Source organism: Solanum stenotomum, chromosome 1 (genome assembly GCF_019186545.1).
Source record: "Solanum stenotomum isolate F172 chromosome 1, ASM1918654v1, whole genome shotgun sequence".
Taxonomy (NCBI): domain Eukaryota; kingdom Viridiplantae; phylum Streptophyta; class Magnoliopsida; order Solanales; family Solanaceae; genus Solanum; species Solanum stenotomum.
In genome coordinates, this window is record NC_064282.1 from 37558608 (window position 1) to 37577836 (window position 19229).

Here is a 19229-nt window from a genome sequence, read left to right on the forward strand (position 1 = left end):
GGAACATGGGATTCAAGGAGAAGAGTACGAGCAGTCTCAATAAGATGCCTATTTTTCCTTTCTGCTACACCGTTTTATTGAGGGGTGTATGGACAAGTAGTCTGGTGAATAATGCCTTGGTGAGTCATAAACTCCTGAAATTGGGAGGATAAGTATTCTAAGGCATTATCACTACGAAAAGTACGAATAGAGACACCAAATTGATTTTTTATTTCAGCAAAAAAACTTTTAAATATAGAAAATAACTCAGAACGATCTTTCATTAAGAAAACCCAAGTACATCTTGAATAGTCATCAATGAAACTAACAAAATAACGAAATCCTAAGGTGGAATTGACTCTACTAGGACCCCAAATATCAGAATGAACTAATGAAAAAATTGACTCTGAACGACCCTCAGTACTACGTGAAAATGTAGCACGAGTGTGTTTCCCAAGTTGACACGACTCACAATCTAATTTGGATAAACTAGACAAACTAGACACCATCTTTTGCAGTTTGGAAAGACTCGGATGTCCCAAACGTTTGTGAATTAGATCTGGGGAATCTGTAACGAAGCATGCTTTCAAGGAATTTGAAGAGGCAAGGTAGTAAAGGCCTTGTGATACATGTCCTGTTCCAATCGTCTGTCCCGTACTGCGGTCCTGCATGAGAAAAAAATCATCAAAAAAGGTTATGCTACAATGTAGAGCCTTCGTCAAACGACTAACAGATGCTAGATTAAAAGGAGAACCAGAGACATAAAGAACAGAGTCTAGGGTGACAAAAGATAAGGGTTTGGCTTTTCCAACCCCTTTTGGTTTTGTTTGGATCCCATTAGCTAAAGTAATAGTCACGCGCCAGCGCGTGAACAGATCTCGCCGGAAAGTTCCCACCTCCGACCGGCGCGTGGGAGCGCGTGGGGGCGCATTTTTCGGTGGATCTGATTGGGGTCCGGTCGCCTGTGCTTCTCGAGCCTCGTGATGGTGTTGTCTTTCGCACAACACCTTCAGAATGAAAGATGACACAAATCAGTCCCAACCGTCGTCGCTGGAATTTGACACGATGACTTAAAATTTCTCTGATATTGTTTATTCACAATCTCTTCCTGCTATTACTTTAGCTAATGGGATCCAAACAAAACCAAAAGGGGTTGGAAAAGCCAAACCCTTATCTTCTGTCACCCTAGACTCTGTTCTTTATGTCTCTGGTTCTCCTTTTAATCTAGCATCTGTTAGTCGTTTGACGAAGGCTCTACATTGTAGCATAACCTTTTTTGATGACTTTTTTCTCATGCAGGACCGCAGTACGGGACAGACGATTGGAACAGGACATGAATCACAAGGCCTTTACTACCTTGCCTCTCCAAATTCCTTGAAAGCATGCTTCATTACAGATTCCCCAGATCTAATTCACAAACGTTTGGGACATCCGAGTCTATCCAAACTGCAAAAGATGGTGTCTAGTTTGTCTAGTTTATCCAAATTAAATTGTGAGTCGTGTCAACTTGGGAAACACACTCGTGCTAAATTTTCACGTAGTACTGAGGGTCGTTCAGAGTCTATTTTTTCATTAGTTCATTCTGATATTTGGGGTCCTAGTAGAGTCAATTCCACCTTAGGATTTCGTTATTTTGTTAGTTTCATTGATGACTATTCAAGATGTACTTGGGTTTTCTTAATGAAAGATCATTCTGAGTTATTTTCTATATTTAAAAGATTTTTTGCTGAAATAAAAAATGAATTTGGTGTCTCTATTCGTACTTTTCGTAGTGATAATGCCTTAGAATACTTATCCTCCCAATTTCAGGAGTTTATGACTCACCAAGGCATTATTCACCAGACTACTTGTCCATACACCCCTCAACAAAACGGTGTAGCAGAAAGGAAAAATAGGCATCTTATTGAGACTGCTCGTACTCTTCTCCTTGAATCCCATGTTCCGCTGCGTTTTTGGGGAGATGCAGTTCTTACGTCTTGTTATTTAATAAATAGAATGTAGGACTGGCTAAAATCTGGTCACGCATAGAGTTATGGTCAGTAGGAAGTCCAGCAAGTGTAAGAACTAGAAACAATGTATGCCTTTGCTCTTGTTGCTTTTCCACGTTTGTAGTGATAGGCATCAATGTTTCAAATTCCTCCATGACTGCCTGTACTTGTCCCAAGTAGACATATCGGATTCTTGTTTCTTTAAGTTGGTCATCCGAGATATCACATCATAGAATCGAGATATGTCATTAGTGTATAAAGCACGTGCCTTTTTCCAAACTAAATAACATGTCTGGGATGGGCGAAACAAGGGCATCAACTTAGAATCAATAAAGCGCCAAAGGAGACTACATAATTGGGCATCCACTTTCTCCCATTGTGCTTTGGCTTTTGCACCTTCGTCACTAGACTTTGTCTTTTCATCTTCAACCCAAGCATTGTTTGTTAAGTGATCGTGAATACCTTGACCTTTGCACCACAACGCAACTGAAGAAGCCCAAGCTAAATAGTTTGAACTTCCCATTAATGGTTCTGAAGTGATTGTAAGGCTTGAACTTCCAATCCCCGTATTTTTGGAACCAAAAACATCACATCCGAAAGACATTTTTCGAAATTTGACTTGAAAAGAGCTGGAAACTGCCGGAATCTACCCACAGTGGCATGAAAAATCTGATTTCACCGGGAACTCGCCGGAAACTGCCTGAAAATCACTGAAACCCTAATTCCGGTGATCAGATCTGGAGAAAACTGAATGGAATCTGGTCGAAAATACTGGGCGACCTCAACAGAAGAAAACAGCTCAAAAAAAGATGACCAGAGCAGCAATCACGCGCCAGCGCGTGAACAGATCTCGCCGAAAAGTTTCCACCTCCGACCGGCGAGTGGGAGCGCGTGGGGGGTTGTTTTTCAGTGGATCTGATTGGGGTCCGGTCGCCTGAGCTTCCCGAGCCTCGTGATGGTGTTGTCTTTCGCACAACACCTTCAGAACGAAAGATGACACAAATCAGTCCCAACCGTCGTTGCCGGAATTTGACACGATGACTTAAAATTTCTCACCAATGCTCTGATACCATGTGAGAAATATATGGGGAAGATATTATTGAATTGTGTATCTAAATTGTTACATTGAGACCCTATTTATAGACAATACATTGAAATCCTTTTCTAACTAGGATTCCTATTCCTATTCTTCTTCCTATTCTAAGTAGGAGTATATGTACATATTTCTATTCTAACAGACCATAAATAAACCAGGAAGTTTAAATAGAAACCTAATTGGTCAGCTTTACAAGCATAACCACCATGACCCAATGCATTTGGAATGTAAGTTAAAAGCATGATATAATGACCCTTCGTCATATGTGAACTTTACTAGGACACCACTGTGAAGCTACTGACTAAAAAGGATAGGATAAACAGCTGAGCAGGACGGCATGAACTATTACTACGACACCACTGTGAAGCTACTGACAGAAAAAGATAGCACAAACAGCCGAGCAGGAGCATACCTGCCCTCGCCCTTGTTCCCGGATAGCTTTCTGGAATATCTGCTCACTGTCCCCGGTTTCTATCAACCGATCAATTGTCTGCATGGAGCAGAAAATACAGGGAAACATTAGAACATGTGCACAGAAAACTGACATTTTCAAGAATTCAACAACACTACATAGATTCACCTCTTCATCAGCTCGACTGCCCGTCACTGTCATACACACCAAAAGCAAATAGTTACAATTGGATAAAAATTCTAAGTAATCGATGCAGAATCTCAAATCCGTTGTTCTTAATACCCGTATATACACGCCTTTCAACAACCTCACGATATTCTTTGTGGATGTTTTCTCGTAGTGTCTGTAAAAAAATTATCAACTAAACCTAAAAAGCAAGAAAAAATCAGAAGAGAAAGAACCATTATTAATGTAGCTGGCATACCTGAAACTCGGACATTTTATCTTTGAATTTCTTTTTCAAGGAACTGCAATTAAAGATAACAGGCTGAGTTCACTCGTTGACCACATGTGTAATAAGACTAGTAGAGAATCTGAATTGTTGGAAAAGAAGAGAAGCCTGAGAAAAGGCATAACTATTGTGCTTCATTTTTCTGACACATTAAGTATTATGACAAATTGGAAGATACTGACTTCATATGTTGTCATTTCATTCATTGGATGGATTCAGGCTTGCTTGACTCGCACTCATATTGGAAGGCTAGGTTTGGAACCCTCTAGGAATTGTGCATTTAAGAACTAAAAATTGTTCTTTATGAGCATATAGATTGGTAATTACTTTTGTAGTACGAGTCAGAAGATTATGTTCATATAATTCAGATATGCGATCTTAACAAGGCAGAAGCCAACAATAAATATGCTGCTAAGAAGAACTACAGAAACAACATCAATTTGTGTAAAAGGTAGTAATATAGCAATTCGACTCTAAGTAGTATGCCATAACTGTAGGACAAGAGAACATAGTATACAGTCATACTAGCAAATGCACGGAGATACCCTAGACCTACCCTCAAACTTATCCACTGTATGTCCCAATATATTGTTTTTTTTTATAACAGTTAAAGTTGTATTCTTCAGCATTAAGGGTATGCTGGCTACCTCCAAAAAGTTACAAGTTGAAACCATAATTACATAGATCCTAGGAAATCTACCAGCTGTTCTACTTCTTCTATACCATCTTCTTTACACCAAAAAAACAACATGTTAATGCAATTTTCTTTAACTTTCTGAATAGAGTTAGTAATATTCTCATGACACCTAAGGTTTCTTTCTCTCCAAATAGCCCACCAGACACAAGTAGGTACTATAGACCACCATCTTTTTTGGGTCTTGCTTCCCCCCCTCCTCATCCAGCAGCTCAAAAGATCAGCAGTATGTTCTGGCATCACCCAGGGCTCTTGAGAGATGCTGTGAACCATGCGCCACACCTGTATGTCCCAATATATTGTTTTGTGCCAGCAGTCAGTTTGTGCATCCATTAAAAGAAGTTATTCAGAGATACCCACCCACAAATGTCAAAATAACACCGAGGTGTGACCATATCAAAAAAGAAACAAATATTGAGTAGACAAAAGAGATGTAAGCACTCAAAATTACACTGTTGTTGCGGTTCTTGATCTGTCAACAGCTGATCCTTTACCACACCCTGGTTTGCTTCTATTGGACAGATTCTACAATATAGGAAAAATAGATTGTAACCAAAAGAAACACAGAAGTACCAGAACTAAGAGATGAAAGCATTTAATCTTACTCACTTCTTTGTCAAGTTCCTCAATCTTTAATTTGATGAATCGAGCTACTTTGCTAACTTCGTCAACATCTTTTTCCATTCGCTGCTTAATTGCTGCATTTACAATCTCATCGCTTAGAAACATATACTTAAAATGAGTTAAAAATAGTTATAAACCCATTGTGAACATGAAACAAAAAGCAAAGAAAGATGATTACTCAACATGAAACTGCACCTATATCTTTCATCACTCATTGAAATTGCTAATAAGGTTCCTATAATTAGAATCAAGCACTAATCACAGATTGTGTAAATAGATAGGACTTACATGTAATATATAGAAGTTTATGCAAGTGTTCCCCATTGAAAAATGTAATAGAAGTGCATTGTAGAGCGTGAGCCGTGAACATAAAAGACGCAAATGTCATACATCTTCTTTCACAAATTCTCTCAATTTTTTTCTCCAGTCTCTCTTATTCCCTACATGGTATAAGACCAGCAGAGAAAGTAATTGTTATGGATTTACGAGTGACCTTTGACAGAAAATATCGTCACCGTGTAATTTGTTGACAGCCATAAAAGTGTTAGAATAGAATTAAGTATTACAATCCTATTTAGAATAGGAATAGGAATTACAATTTAGAAAGGAGTTTAATATAGTGTCTATAAATAGGGTCTTAATGAAGACACACAATTTCAATAATATTTTCTCCTTTATTTCTCACATGGTATCAGAGCAATGGTGAGAAACCTTTACAGAAATTTCCGGCGATGGTCGAAATTGAATTTTGTCATCATCTCTTTTCGCTAGTGTTGTGGGAAAACCAACACCACCACTGGGTCCCTCACTCTCCGACGACAAAACCCCAATCAGACCCACCGGAAAATACCACCTCACGCACCGATCAGAGGTGGGAATTTTCCGGCGAAATTTGACCACGCGCCGGCGTGTGAGGTCAGTTCTGGCAACTTTTCGGCAGTTTTTCTTTTTCCAGTTGTATCGGCTCTCCCTTCTGAGGCTACCTATACAATTATTTCCTGATGCCGACCATTTTTGGGCAATCAGATCCGTTTTTTTTTTCAAGATTCCAGCCACTTTTCCAGAATTTTTAGGCTGTTTCCGTCCCTTTTTTCAGCATATTGTTTTTCCGGGGTCGCCTCGTAATTCTGACCCTACATATATAGTTTTTTTTCTTTGATTTCTGTCCACTTTCCGGTGGCAGATCTAATTTTCCGGCGATAGAAACATTTTTTTTTGCCTGATTTTTACAAGTTGTCTTTCGGGATTGATATTTTTGGCCCCAAAAGTGGAAGTTCAAGCCCTATGATTACTTCAAAATCATTAATGGGAAGCTCAAACTATTTAGCTTGGGCTTCCTCAATTGAGTTGTGGTGCAAGGGTCGAGGTATCTAAGACCATTTAAGAACCAATGCTTGTGTGGTAGATGAAATGGCAAATGCTAGTGAGGAACATGCAAAAGCATAGCACAATGGGAGAAGATTGATACTCAATTATGTAGTCTCATATGACGATCTATTGATTCCAAGTTGATGCCCTTGTTTCGCCCATTCAAGACATGCTATTCAGTTTGGGAAAAGGCTCATGCTTTATACACTAATGACATATCTCGGTTCTATGGTGTGATCTCTCGCATGAATAACTTAAAGAAACAAGAATCTGATATGTCTAAATACTTATGACAAGTACAAGTAGTCATGGAGGAATTTGAGAGGTTGATGTCAGTCACTACGAACGTAGAAAAACAACAAGAGCACAGACAGACCTTGTTTCGCTGGACTTCCTCCTGACCATGATTCAGTACGTGATCAGATTTTAGCTAGTCCTACAATTCCTACAATTGATGAATTATTCTCTGGTCTACTTCGTCTTGTTGCGCCTCCCTGTCACAAAGTAGTTTCATCATCCACCATTGTCTTCTCTGTTCTCACATCTCAAACCATAGACAAGCGAACATATCAGCCTACGGAGAATCGAAGAGGAGGAAGTCATTTTGGTAGATCTCGATCCAAGTGTAGTTATTGCCATAAACTTGGACACACTCGTGACATATATCATATTTTGTATGGTCCACCACCTAGTTATGATCCTATTGCTATAAAGGAATATAACGAGTCTCTTCGGAATCACGCAAGTACTGTTGCTCAGTGTGTCACGTGTGGAGGGTGTTGAGTTCCACATTGGCTGACTTAGTAATGGGAGGTCTCTTTATATAACCTTGCGCAACCCTCCCCTCATGATCTAGCTTTTGGGGTTGAGTTAGGCCAAGATTCATTAACATGTATTTTATTATCTTTGTTTTTTCCTATCTAAAAAACAAAAGGAAGGGGGGTTAATTGGTTTTGTAGCCCTTCATAAAATTGTTTTTAGTTTAATGTCGTTTTAGAACAGATCTTTATATCTAGATATATTAAAATAACAACAGAGATCTTTGGAGGATCGTTTTCTTCACCCATTTCCTCCTTTATAAACTAAACCATCCATAACTATTCAACTATCAAGTGGGAAAATATTTGTAATATAACTCAGTGATCATATTAAAGGTTTCTTACTCAACCCTTAGCTGAACTAGCTTATAGAGCATCTACTATGTACTAGAAAATAATGTATCAGTAATGCAAATCAATTTTTTCCAGCACATGCCACAGCAGCATAACCACAAGAAAATGGATTACCTTTCATAGCAGTAGCTTTCGTGACAGCCTTTGATTCTTCATGAGCATCCTGTGAAGAGTATTGGAAAACCATGAGGTTTTTAACACTTAAATATTTAAGGAAACCAGTAAGATCATTAAAGCTCAATTGGTCCCGGTCCCATCTCATAAAGCAGTTCAAGTGATCAATGAGAGGGAAAAGAAATGCTCCCAGGCACAAGTCCTGAAGCTATTCAGTCTTTAAAACTGAATCGAAGAAACAAAAAAAAAAGTTTATATTTGCCAGATTTTTTCTGTTTTGTTACTACTGGTTTCTATATCTTTTGGTGATAAATCATGTCCGAAACAATGGAATTCAGAATATTGGAAGGCCAACTCTCTTCCAAACTTACATTTTTATTTTTTTATTTTTTTTTAACCGAGAAACCCGTCTTTGACCCCCCCCCCCCNACCAATCATAGCCTTCTAAACTCGGTGGATAATGGGCCCGCCCCTCTACCCTTCTCCACTTAAATACCAGGCTTCGCTTTGCGTGATGTGGGGCTTGAACCTGCGACCTAAGCCACAAATCCTCCACCTTTTGCCACTTGAGCTAGGCCTTGGGGGCACTATCACTTACAATTACTACAACAAAACTAGATCATAGTGGCAATTATTCTTCCTAAGCTACTTTGTAGAATTATGATTATAGGTCAAGAATATGATGATCACTTGATAAAAACTTCTAGTGACATGGCATCAACTAAAAGGCTGACTTGGATTAAAAATGATGCATAATTGTGTAGTCTTCTATGAAATTCCATTGATCCTAAGTTATTAAATTTGTTTCAGTCTTGTAGGATTTGTTGCAAAGTGGAACAAAGTCAACTTTGTACACAAATGACATACAACTCATTTACAAAGTTGTGTCAGATATTGTTCATCTACAACAGAACCAAGAAGACATGGCAAATTATTTGGGTCAAGTAGAATCCTTGAAATATAAATTTGTTTGTCTTATGCCTTTTACTGACAAAACGGGTGATCAGGATACTCAAAGCAACAGGTTCTTTATGGTTTTGGCTATGATTGGGTTGAGAGAAGATCTCACCTCAGTTCGTGACTAGATCCTTTCTAGTCTATCTGGTCTTACCTTGGAAGAAGTATTTTCCAGACTATTGTGCATCACATCTGCACCACCAGAGGTAAATTCCTATGATGCGTCTATCATGGTTGCTCAAACTAACAATTTTCAAGGTGGATATAGGAAAGGGAAACGGAGGAACAATAAATATTGCACTCATTGTAGTAAGGGATATGTAAGAGAGGAATGGCGACTTCTCCTCTTACATAACACTCATTGTAATAAGGGAGGGCATGTAAGGAGAACAATGTAGGCTTCTTCATGGTAAGCCTCCACACAATAATGATCGCCCTCGACGTATAACAAATGTGGTTCATAATGGAGCTGGTATTTTTCCCACACCTGATGTCAGGGATGAATCATCTCAATCTATCACTTCAACTAGAGCAAACTATAATGACTATCTTCAGTAACAAGCATCAAGACAACAGTCATCAACTTCACAAGTTGCTTGCACAATGCAACCTAGTGATTTTTTTGCTTATGTCGCAGAGTCTTCATCTCAGGAACAATAGATTCTTGATTTTGGTGCTTTTGACCATATTTTTGGTAACAAAAATACTCTCCCTACTCTTACTTCCCCTTCTATTCTTTATACTGTTACTAAGACTAACTGATCAAAGATTATAGTAAAAGGGATAGGTATAGCTTACCCTCTGCATTCCATACTTTTTTGCACCTGCATGTCTATATAATCTTATTTCCATTATCAAATTTACCAAAAACCATAAATGTGTTTTAACTTTTTTTGATAATTTTGTTCTTGTGCAGGCCGGAGTACGAGACACATGATTGGAAAAGGACATGAATCAGAGGGATTGTACCTGCTATCCATCCCACACCCACATGTTTCTATCACTTGCGCTACTTCCTCTGAATCACCATAATCAATTGGGTCATCCGAGTCTCTTGATATTGCAGAAGATGGTTCCCAGTTTATCTAGTGTAAACAAATATGAGTCATAAGCACCCCCCGACACTCTTTCCCAAAGCGTATCAATAATAGGGACACTTCTATGTTTGAAACTGCCCATTCAGACATCTAAGTTGTGGCAGTCCTTCCTAGGGCTTTCATTATTTTGCGACTTTTATTGATCATTATTCTCGTTGCACATGGTTATTTTTAATGAATAATAGAGTTGAGTTCTCTATCTTTTAGAAGTTTTGTGTCGAAATTCACAATCACTTTGGTAATTTCCATTAAGAAGTTAATCAGTGATAATGGCTGAGAATATTTCCCCCCTTCTCTCTGTTCTTTTATGTAATCTCAAGGCATATTACACTTGTCTTCTTATGCACATACTCCTCAACAAAATGGAGTTGTTGAGCATAAGAACATGTGAACAGCCCCATTATGAAACCAACTGTAATTGAAACAACCCAGACATTTCTCATTCACAATCATGTCCTTTTTCCATCTAGACATCAAAAATGCATTCCTTCATGGAGAACTTGCTGAAGTGGTTTATATGGAGCAACCACCAGGATTTGTTGTTCAGGGTGAGTCTGGACTAATATGTAGACTTCGCCAATCCCTTTATGGTCTCAACCACTCTCCTAGAGCATGATTTGGTCGTTTTCGAGTTGTTGTCCAAGAGTTTGAAATGATCCAAACAAAAGTTGATCACTCCATATTTTAAAGGCATTCAACTCATGGCAAATGTATCTTTTTAGTTATTTATGTTGATGATATTGTTATCACATGTGATGATCATGAAAGATTTCTCAACTCAAACATTACCTTTTAAGTCACTTTCAGATTAAAGAATTGGACAAGCTTACTTTCTAGGCATGGAAGTGGCACAATCTCTGGCAATGTATTGATATTACACAAAGGATATACCTAAAATAATTTGGAAGACATTGTATGTTGGATTGCAAACATGTGGACACTCTCATGGATCCAAATACTAAGCTTATTGCACGATAAGGGGAGCCTCTAAAGATCCTAGCAGATATCAAAGACTTGTTGGCAAACTCAACTACCTTACGATCACACAACCATACATCGTATTTGATGTTAGTGTAGTTAGCCAGTTTCTGCAATCACCTTGTCAGTCACTGGAATGCAATGATTCGCATACTGTGATATATCAAAAGTTCTCCAAGACAGGGTTTACTGTATGAAGACAAGGGAGACACCCACATTATTGGGTATTTTGATGCAAATTGGGCCGGATCTCCTTGTAAGAGGCGGTCCACTTCAGGTTATTATGTTCTAATTAAAGGCAATCTTTTTTTTTGAGAAAGGTAACATTTACTTCTATATATCCACAGGAATACTACATCAAAGAGTAGTTCCCCTCCAAAATTTTATACTTACAACAGCCCTAAGATCTTCTAATTACAGCCAGTCAATAACATTAGAAACATCTTCAGAATTTCCTATTACTACTTGCTTACACCAAAAATAATAAAGACCTAGGCAGTTTATCTTTATCTTCTGAATATTGTTGTTCTTTCCTTCAAAACATCTTTGATTCCTTTCATTCCAAATTGTCCACCAAATGCATGCTGGGACAATCCTCCATCTCTCCTCCTTTTTTCCTGCATTTCCATCACTATTCCAGCATTTTAGAACTTCTGTGATTCTCCCTGGTTTTGTCCACTTGATCTTCCTCTTGTGAATGAACATCTGCCATAATTGATCTGTCCATTTGCAGTGTAANTGATTAAGGTCGCTGATAAGGCACGTATCTTACGTACTTATTCGAGGAAGAAGCGAAGAAAGATAGGAGAAGATAATGATTTACATCTTCTCAAATTCCTAGAGGTTTCACCCATGGAGCAATGAGCAGTTTCTTACTAGAAGTTATCTATCCTTATCTTAAATAGTTATAAAGTAGTTATAAGTTATGTATTATATAATAGGAGATCTAGTAAATAAGTAGACAGATGGTAAGATATCTTTTAAATGCAGAAAAGGTTGTTCTAATAGATACGAGATACTTGTTTCTCTTTGTATTTTTTACTGTTCTACGAGATACGAGATACTTGTGTCTCTCTTTGTATTTTATGTTGCTTTTATCCAGTAAAAGCCTCGGTTTCTATCATTGGTATCAGAGCAGTAAGATCTACCATGGTTAACACACGAACCAACGCTTCCCACAACGAACCTATTATGTCGACTCCTGATATGATTGGCCAGCAAATGACCACTGTAGCAACGAAATTGGAAGCCATTGACGCTTTGGCTGCTGATGTGGCTGCATTATAAGCACAAAACATGCAAAATCAACATGGAAAATCTAAAGTTTTACTGGAAGAGGGTGAGGTTCATAGCACTTGGAGGCATCAAGAAACTTATCAACGTTTGCACACAAAGATGGAATTTCCTAAGTATGAAGGAGGAGATCCTCGAGGTTGGATTTTGAAAACAGAGAAGTATTTTCAAAATTATCCAACACCTAATGATTGCAAGGTTGATGTAAATTCAATGTATTTGGAAGGAGATGCATTGGATCATTTTGCTTGGATCAACAGTGAAAGAACAATTTATTACTGGGATGAGTTGGTGAAAGTTATGCAGGAAAATTACGGACCCGCTGAGTTTCAAAATCTAGATGAACATTTGTGTAGTATCCAACAGACTGGATCAGTGTTCGAGTATAGGCAGGAATTAGCAAAACGGGCAGCCCATGTGCAAACTTGGCCAGAACATTGTTTGCTTGGAGTTTTCCTTAGCGGACTCAAAGAAGACCTTCGTGTGGATGTTAGGATTCACAAGCCTCGATCTGTGTATAAGGCGATGAGTTTGGCCATAGAATGAAGGAAAACAAGGACTAAATCAGTCTAATAAGGTGCCTGCTTGGCCTTCTGTATCAAGACCTTCATCAATTGGGACTTCCTCTCCAACGGNCAACCCCTCCATAGCCAAGATAAAAAGAAAAGGAGATAGGGGGTCCCCTTGTCTCCAACCCCTTTTTTATGGAAAAAACCCACAGGGGTTTCTGTTGATCAGAATAGAGAATTTCACACTGAGCTTATGCAACGTCTGATCCACTTTAACCAAAATCCATCCTCTGCATCATCTTCATCAAAAAGTTCCAATTTAGGTGATCATATGCCTTCTGGATATCAAGCTTGCATAGGATCCCTGGTTGTTTATCCTTTTTCCTGGAATCAATACATTCATTGGCTATCAACACTGCATCCATGATCTGCCTGCTCTTGATAAAAGCCATTTGTTGCTTGTTCACAAGCTTATGCATCACCTTCTTTAGTCTCTCAGCCAAAAGTTTTGCAATTATCTTGTAAACTCCCCCCACTAAACTTATTGGTCTAAAGTCATTAAGTTCTTCTGCCCCTATTTTCTTAGGTATCAAAGTCACAAAAGTAGCATTTATACTCTTCTCAAACACTCCTTCCACATAGAAGTTTTGAACTGCTGCAACCAATTCTGTTTTGATGATATCCCAACACTGTCTAAAAAAAGCCATTGAAAAGCCATCCGGGCCAGGGGCTTTATCCCCCGCACATGCTTTGATGAATTCTAGAATTTCCTGAGCTTCAAAAGGGGCCATCAGTTGGTTGTTGTCCTCTTCATCAATCATAGGACACTCCCTCATTTCCAATTCTGGCCTCCAATCCTCAGTTTCAGAGTATAGATTCTCATAGTACTCAGTGATCTCTCTTTGAATTTCAGCAGGTTCAGTTATTAACTCTTCCTTGACTTTGATTTTATCAATAGTGTTGACTCTTCTGTGTGAGTTTGCTACCTTGTGGAAGAAATTGGTATTCCTGTCCCCTTGTCTAAGCCAAACTGCCCTAGATCTCTGTCTCCATGTTGTTTCTTCATTTTTGACTATTTCTTCCAACTCAGTGGTAAGAGCTAATCTGGAAACTATCTCCGCTTCCTCCAAAATTCTCTGATCCTGTATCCTTTCAATTTCTGCTAATTGATTGAGTACAACTTGCTTTTGTTGTTTCAGATTCCCCTGACTGGTCTTGCTCCACTCTTTCAACTTTTCTTTCAATACCCTCAACTTTGCTACCAGTATAAAATCTGGTTTTCCCTGGAAATGGAAAGACCCCCACCATCCCTTTACTCTGTCATTGAAACCTTCTGTAGTCAGCCACCAATTTTCGAACTTGAAATATGATTTGGTTGACCCCCATTCTCCACATTGTAGCATCAATGGGGAATGATCAGAGACAATTCTCTGCAAAATAGACTGTTTGATATTCCTGAATTTTGTATCCCAATCTTCAGAGATCAAGAACCTGTCTAGTCTTGCTGCTGTGGAATGTCTTTCACCTTTCCTCCATGTGACCTCTCCCCCTGCTAAGTCTAAGTCCATTAATTCCATGTCTTCAATGAACTCTGAGAGATCTGTCATTGACCTGCTGATTCTTCTGCAGTTGAACTTCTCAGAAGGATATCTCACTGTATTGAAATCCCCGCATAAGACCCAAGGACCTGTAAATAGACCTCTAGCTGCCCCCACTTCCCACCAAGTTTCTTCCCTTTCAACTCTGTCATTTGGGGCGTAGACTCCTGTTAGGTGCCATTTAAAATCCTGGTTTTTGCCAGAGAAACAACATGAAACTGAGTATGCTCCCACACTACTTACTTCCCCTTCCCATATTCTTTTATCCCACATAATTAGTATGCCTCCCCTAGTCCCACTAGCTTCTAGTTGCACATAATCTGCCCATCTACTACCCCAAATTTCTTTAACTATGTTTGCAATCTCCCCCTCCAGTTTTCTCTCTTGAAAACACACAACATTTGCTTTCCAGATTCTTAACATATTCCAGATCATACACCTTTTCTTCCCACAATTCAGTCCCCTCACATTCCAGGAAACAATGTTTAAATTCATTGATCCATTATGGACAAATACCCCCCTTTACTTCTAGAACCATTGCTGTGAAACTTAGAATCTAGTTGTAGGTTCTTTAGTTCCAATTGCCCTTTCTTCTTGCATGTTGACAGTTCACTCCGTTTCCCCTTACTTTCTCGCTTATTACTGTCAATTTTCATGAATAATTCCTTCGCTCTCTCCTCACATCCTTTGAAATTAACCCCAAATTCCGAGCTCAATTTGATAATATTTTGTTGTATCCATTCTGAGGTGCTCAGTGTGTTGTAGTCTTCCTCTGGGAATTGGATACCCAGTGGAATAACATCCTCTGCTCCTCCATTTGTATTCTCCTCTGCCAATGATTGTACCATTATCGCTGCACTTTTCTCCCCCAATTCTTCCTTATCTTTTCTAGGCATGTCTACCATAAGTCTCGCAACTTCCAGTTCCCCATCGTCCCTATTCCATGGTGTGATCAGGCTTTGAGCTTTATTTTCCTTCGTTTGATTCGCTGCTATCTCAATGTTAAAAATGTCTTCTGAAGGGGTTTGTAAAGGTTGGGCTCTAGCCTTTTCTCCAGCAATTAGGTCCAAAAGAATTGGGCCCAAATTTGGGCCCACTTTCCTTTGACCTAGTTTTTGTCTGCTATAAACATTATATTCTCCCCTTTTAAATCTTGGGCCCACTTGCATGAGAGACCCCTCACTGGAAGACCCCACGTGCCCATCCACCTTTTTCGCTATTATTACCTCCTTTGTTATCTGCAAAAGCTGATCTTGGATATTGACTGCTGGGTATTTTCCCTTCTCCTCTCTCTTCTTCTCTGAAAATTTCACGGTGACCGGAGCTTCACACCACACCGGAATGGTGTAAGTGAAATCATCGCATGTTATTTCTACTTCTCTGGGAATCTGTTCGCCGTCGCCGTGTACTTTTATTCTAGCCCAATGAAGATGATTTTTGAGAGAGGTCTCCTCCTCCGTCTCGATATAGCCTCCACATAGGTTACCGATTTCTTTGAAAACCTTCTGCGACCATAGATTCATAGGTAAACCTAGCAGTCTGATCCATACCCAATCTCTCCTTACCTCTGCCGGCCAGCCGCCAGTTGTTGGTTTCCACCATTCAAGTTCCAACTTCATCTTCTTCCAGGTCCATTGGCCTGTTAAGTCATGCTCTGCAGCTAGTCTTGACGGTAGTTCAAACATAAAATGGTCGTCGTTCATGGCATACACTTTGACTTCTATCGCCGACTTCCAAGAGTTACAGGCCCATCTTCTTACATCGTTCAAGTTAGGATTTTCATTTGTTTGGCACTGGAATTTCCCTACTAAGCATCTGTTCAAGAGGTCCTTTTCTGATTGCGATTTGCCTCTTGTGATCCTTACTCTGTTTGTTGTGCTTTGTATCTCTGCCTTCTCCGTTGCCTCCGTCACCCATCTATCACGGAATAAAGCTTCTTTGTAGGACCCGTGGAGTTGTTTGTTTTCTCTTACTGTTATCCCCTGTGTTTCGTCTGGTTCATAAATAAACCCAGCAATCTTGTGAGCTATATTCCCCCAACCTCCTTTGAATGTAGATTCTGGAGTAATTATGACTGATTTGTTTTGGCCTTGTAATGCTATAAAACTGATGTATCTCCCGCTCTCATTGTATTTGAGAGTGCAATAGAACTCTGCAAAGTGGTCCTTCATGTTCCACCTCTTAACTGTCCTCTCCTGCACTTTGGAAGCTTCAATAAATACTGTAACTAACCATTTTAGGACTTTAATGCTAATTTCCACTCTTCTCATCAGACGTCGACTGCGTTCCCCCCATACAAACCAACTCCCAACTTTGTCTTTACATCTCGTAATGTCGTAGGACTTGAAACCTGCGTTGTAAAAGATGCTATCCTCCCCAATTGGAAGTGTTCCGGCAAGCTTGCCGGATCCACCCATCTGAAACCTAAATTTAAAACACTTTAAACTAAAAATTGACTAGCCTCGATATCTGTGCCTGAGAGCAAGATGTTGTAACTTATGAGTCGGGGATTTCGACTCATTTAGGGCGTAATATTCATAGTTTTAGTGTCCTCAATGTCTATCTTATGCTCTAAACTGAAGTTTATGTGCTAATTTGCAGCTAGGAAGGCAAAAGAGCAAGGCAAGGACATTACCGAGCAAAAAGGAGCAAAAAAGCTGAAGAAGAGAAAAGCTGACAATCGCCAAAACCACTCGGCGACTCGCCAAGTGGTACTTCAACTCGCCTAAAGTTACAGCGTGCCATCCCTGGGAAAAGCCAACTCGGCGATGGAAATGGGAGTTCTTGTTGACAATTCTTAAAGACATGGTTTTGGTAACAAATGGATCAACTTGTTAAGATTTTGCCTTTCTAATGTCAAATTCTCAGTATTGATTAATGGTGGACCCAAAGGTTTTTTTCTATCCCAAAGGAGGCTTAGACAAGGTTATCCTTTGTCACCTTTTCTATTCTTGATAGTCATGGAAGGACTTAATCATATGATTAAGGTCGCTGATAAGGCACGTATCTTACGTACTTATTCGAGGAAGAAGCGCAGAAAGATAGGAGAAGATAATGATTTACATCTTCTCAAATTCCTGGAGGTTTCACCCATAGAGCAATGAGCAGTTTCTTACTAGAAATTATCTATCCTTATCTTAAATAGTTATAAAGTAGTTATAAGTTATGTATTATATAATAGGAGATCTAGTAAATAAGTAGACAGATGGTAAGATATCTTTTAAATGCAGAAAAGGTTGTTCTAATAGATACAAGATACTTGTCTCTCTTTGTATTTTTTACTGTTCTACGAGATACGAGACACTTGTGTCTCTCTTTGTATTTTCTGTTGCTTTTATCCGGTAAAAGCCTCGGTTTCTATCGTTGGTATCAGAGCAGTAAGATCTGCCATGGTTAACACACGAACCAACGCTTCCCACAGCGAACCTATTATGTCGACTCCTGATCTGATTGGCCAGCAATTGACCACTATAGCAACGAAATTGGAAGCCATTGACGCTTTGGTTGTTGATGTGGCTGCATTAAAAGCACAAAACATGCAAAATCAACATGGAAAATCTAAAGTTTTACCGGAAGAAGGTGAGGTTGATAGCACTTGGAGGCATCAAGAAACTTATCAACGTTCGCACACAAAGATGGAATTTCCTAAGTATGAAGGAGCAGATCCTCGAGGTTGGATTTTGAAAACAGAGAAGTATTTTCAAAATTATCCAACACCTAATGATTGCAAGGTTGATGTGGCTTCAATGTATTTGGAAGGAGATGCATTGGATCATTTTGCTTGGATCAACAGTGAAAGAACAATTTATTATTGGGATAAGTTGGTGAAAGTTATGCAGGAAAATTACGAACCCGCTGAGTTTCAAAATCCAGATGAACATTTGTGTAGTATCCAACAGACTGGATCAGTGTTCGAGTATAGGCAGGAATTAGCAAAACGGGCAGCCCATGTGCAAACTTGGCCAGAACATTGTTTGCTTGGAGTTTTCCTTAGCGGACTCAAAGAAGACCTTCGTGTGGATGTTAGGATTCACAAGCCTGCGATGAGTTTGGCCTTAGAATGAAGGAAAACAAGGACTAAATCAGTCCAATAAGGTGCCTGTTTGGCCTTCTGTATCAAGACCTTCATCAATTGGGACTTCCTCTCCAACGGCTCAAGAATCCTTTAATTCTCAATCATCCTGCCAACCAGTTACACGCCCTTTTCAACAGTCATCTCTTCCAAACACTCGCCCACTGAATTCTGAACAACAAATTCGGCGAGAAAAAGACCTATGCTACCGTTGTGGAGACAAGTGTACCCCTGGTAATCGCTGCAAACCTAGGACTTTTGCACAATTGGAGTTAATGCAAGAGGAAAACCATGTGCAAAGTGTTGACGGTAATCAGAATGAAGACATACTCCCTACTGATTTGGGGGAGATATCTTTTCATGCAATTTTGGGCAAAGAATTTGCTTCAACTTTGAAACTTCAAGGCACTCTTTGCGGGCATAAAGTGTTGATGTTAGTAGATAGTGGTTCGACGCATAAATTTGTAGCAGAAGAAATTGTCACGAAACTTGGGTTGGTAGTCCAATATATCCCTACTTTTGGTGTCCAGATAGGCAATGGTGAAATTATCAAATGCAACAAAGTTTGTCATGACCTGTCGGTAGAGGTTTCTAACTTGGTCATAAGGCACGATTTCAACCCTTTTTCGTTTGGTGGCGCAGACATGGTGTTGGGTGTACAATGGTTAGCATCCCTCAACACAATACAAGCCAATTGGCACGGGTTGTTCCTATTCTTCCAATTGAATTAAAAAACTTATAAACTGCAAGGCGTTCATCAGAAAAAACACTCACAACTTCTTTCCAATAAGAGATTATAAGCACATAGACCTCTCTTCTAATGTTGG

The 19229-nt window shown here is 39.3% G+C and overlaps 1 protein-coding gene across 1 annotated transcript in view; it reads right to left on the reverse strand.

Annotated features, from left to right (window-relative positions):
• LOC125873504 (syntaxin-132-like) overlaps positions 1–19229 on the reverse strand; it is a 33447-nt gene that overhangs the window by 7402 nt on the left and 6816 nt on the right. The window contains exons 4-10 of the mRNA XM_049554432.1: positions 7899–7947; positions 5230–5318; positions 5072–5145; positions 3900–3942; positions 3758–3818; positions 3644–3669; positions 3476–3553 (exon numbers count right to left, since the gene is read on the reverse strand). Of these exons, the coding sequence (XP_049410389.1) occupies positions 3476–3553; positions 3644–3669; positions 3758–3818; positions 3900–3942; positions 5072–5145; positions 5230–5318; positions 7899–7947 (420 nt within the window). The remainder of the gene's footprint in view (positions 1–3475; positions 3554–3643; positions 3670–3757; positions 3819–3899; positions 3943–5071; positions 5146–5229; positions 5319–7898; positions 7948–19229) is intronic.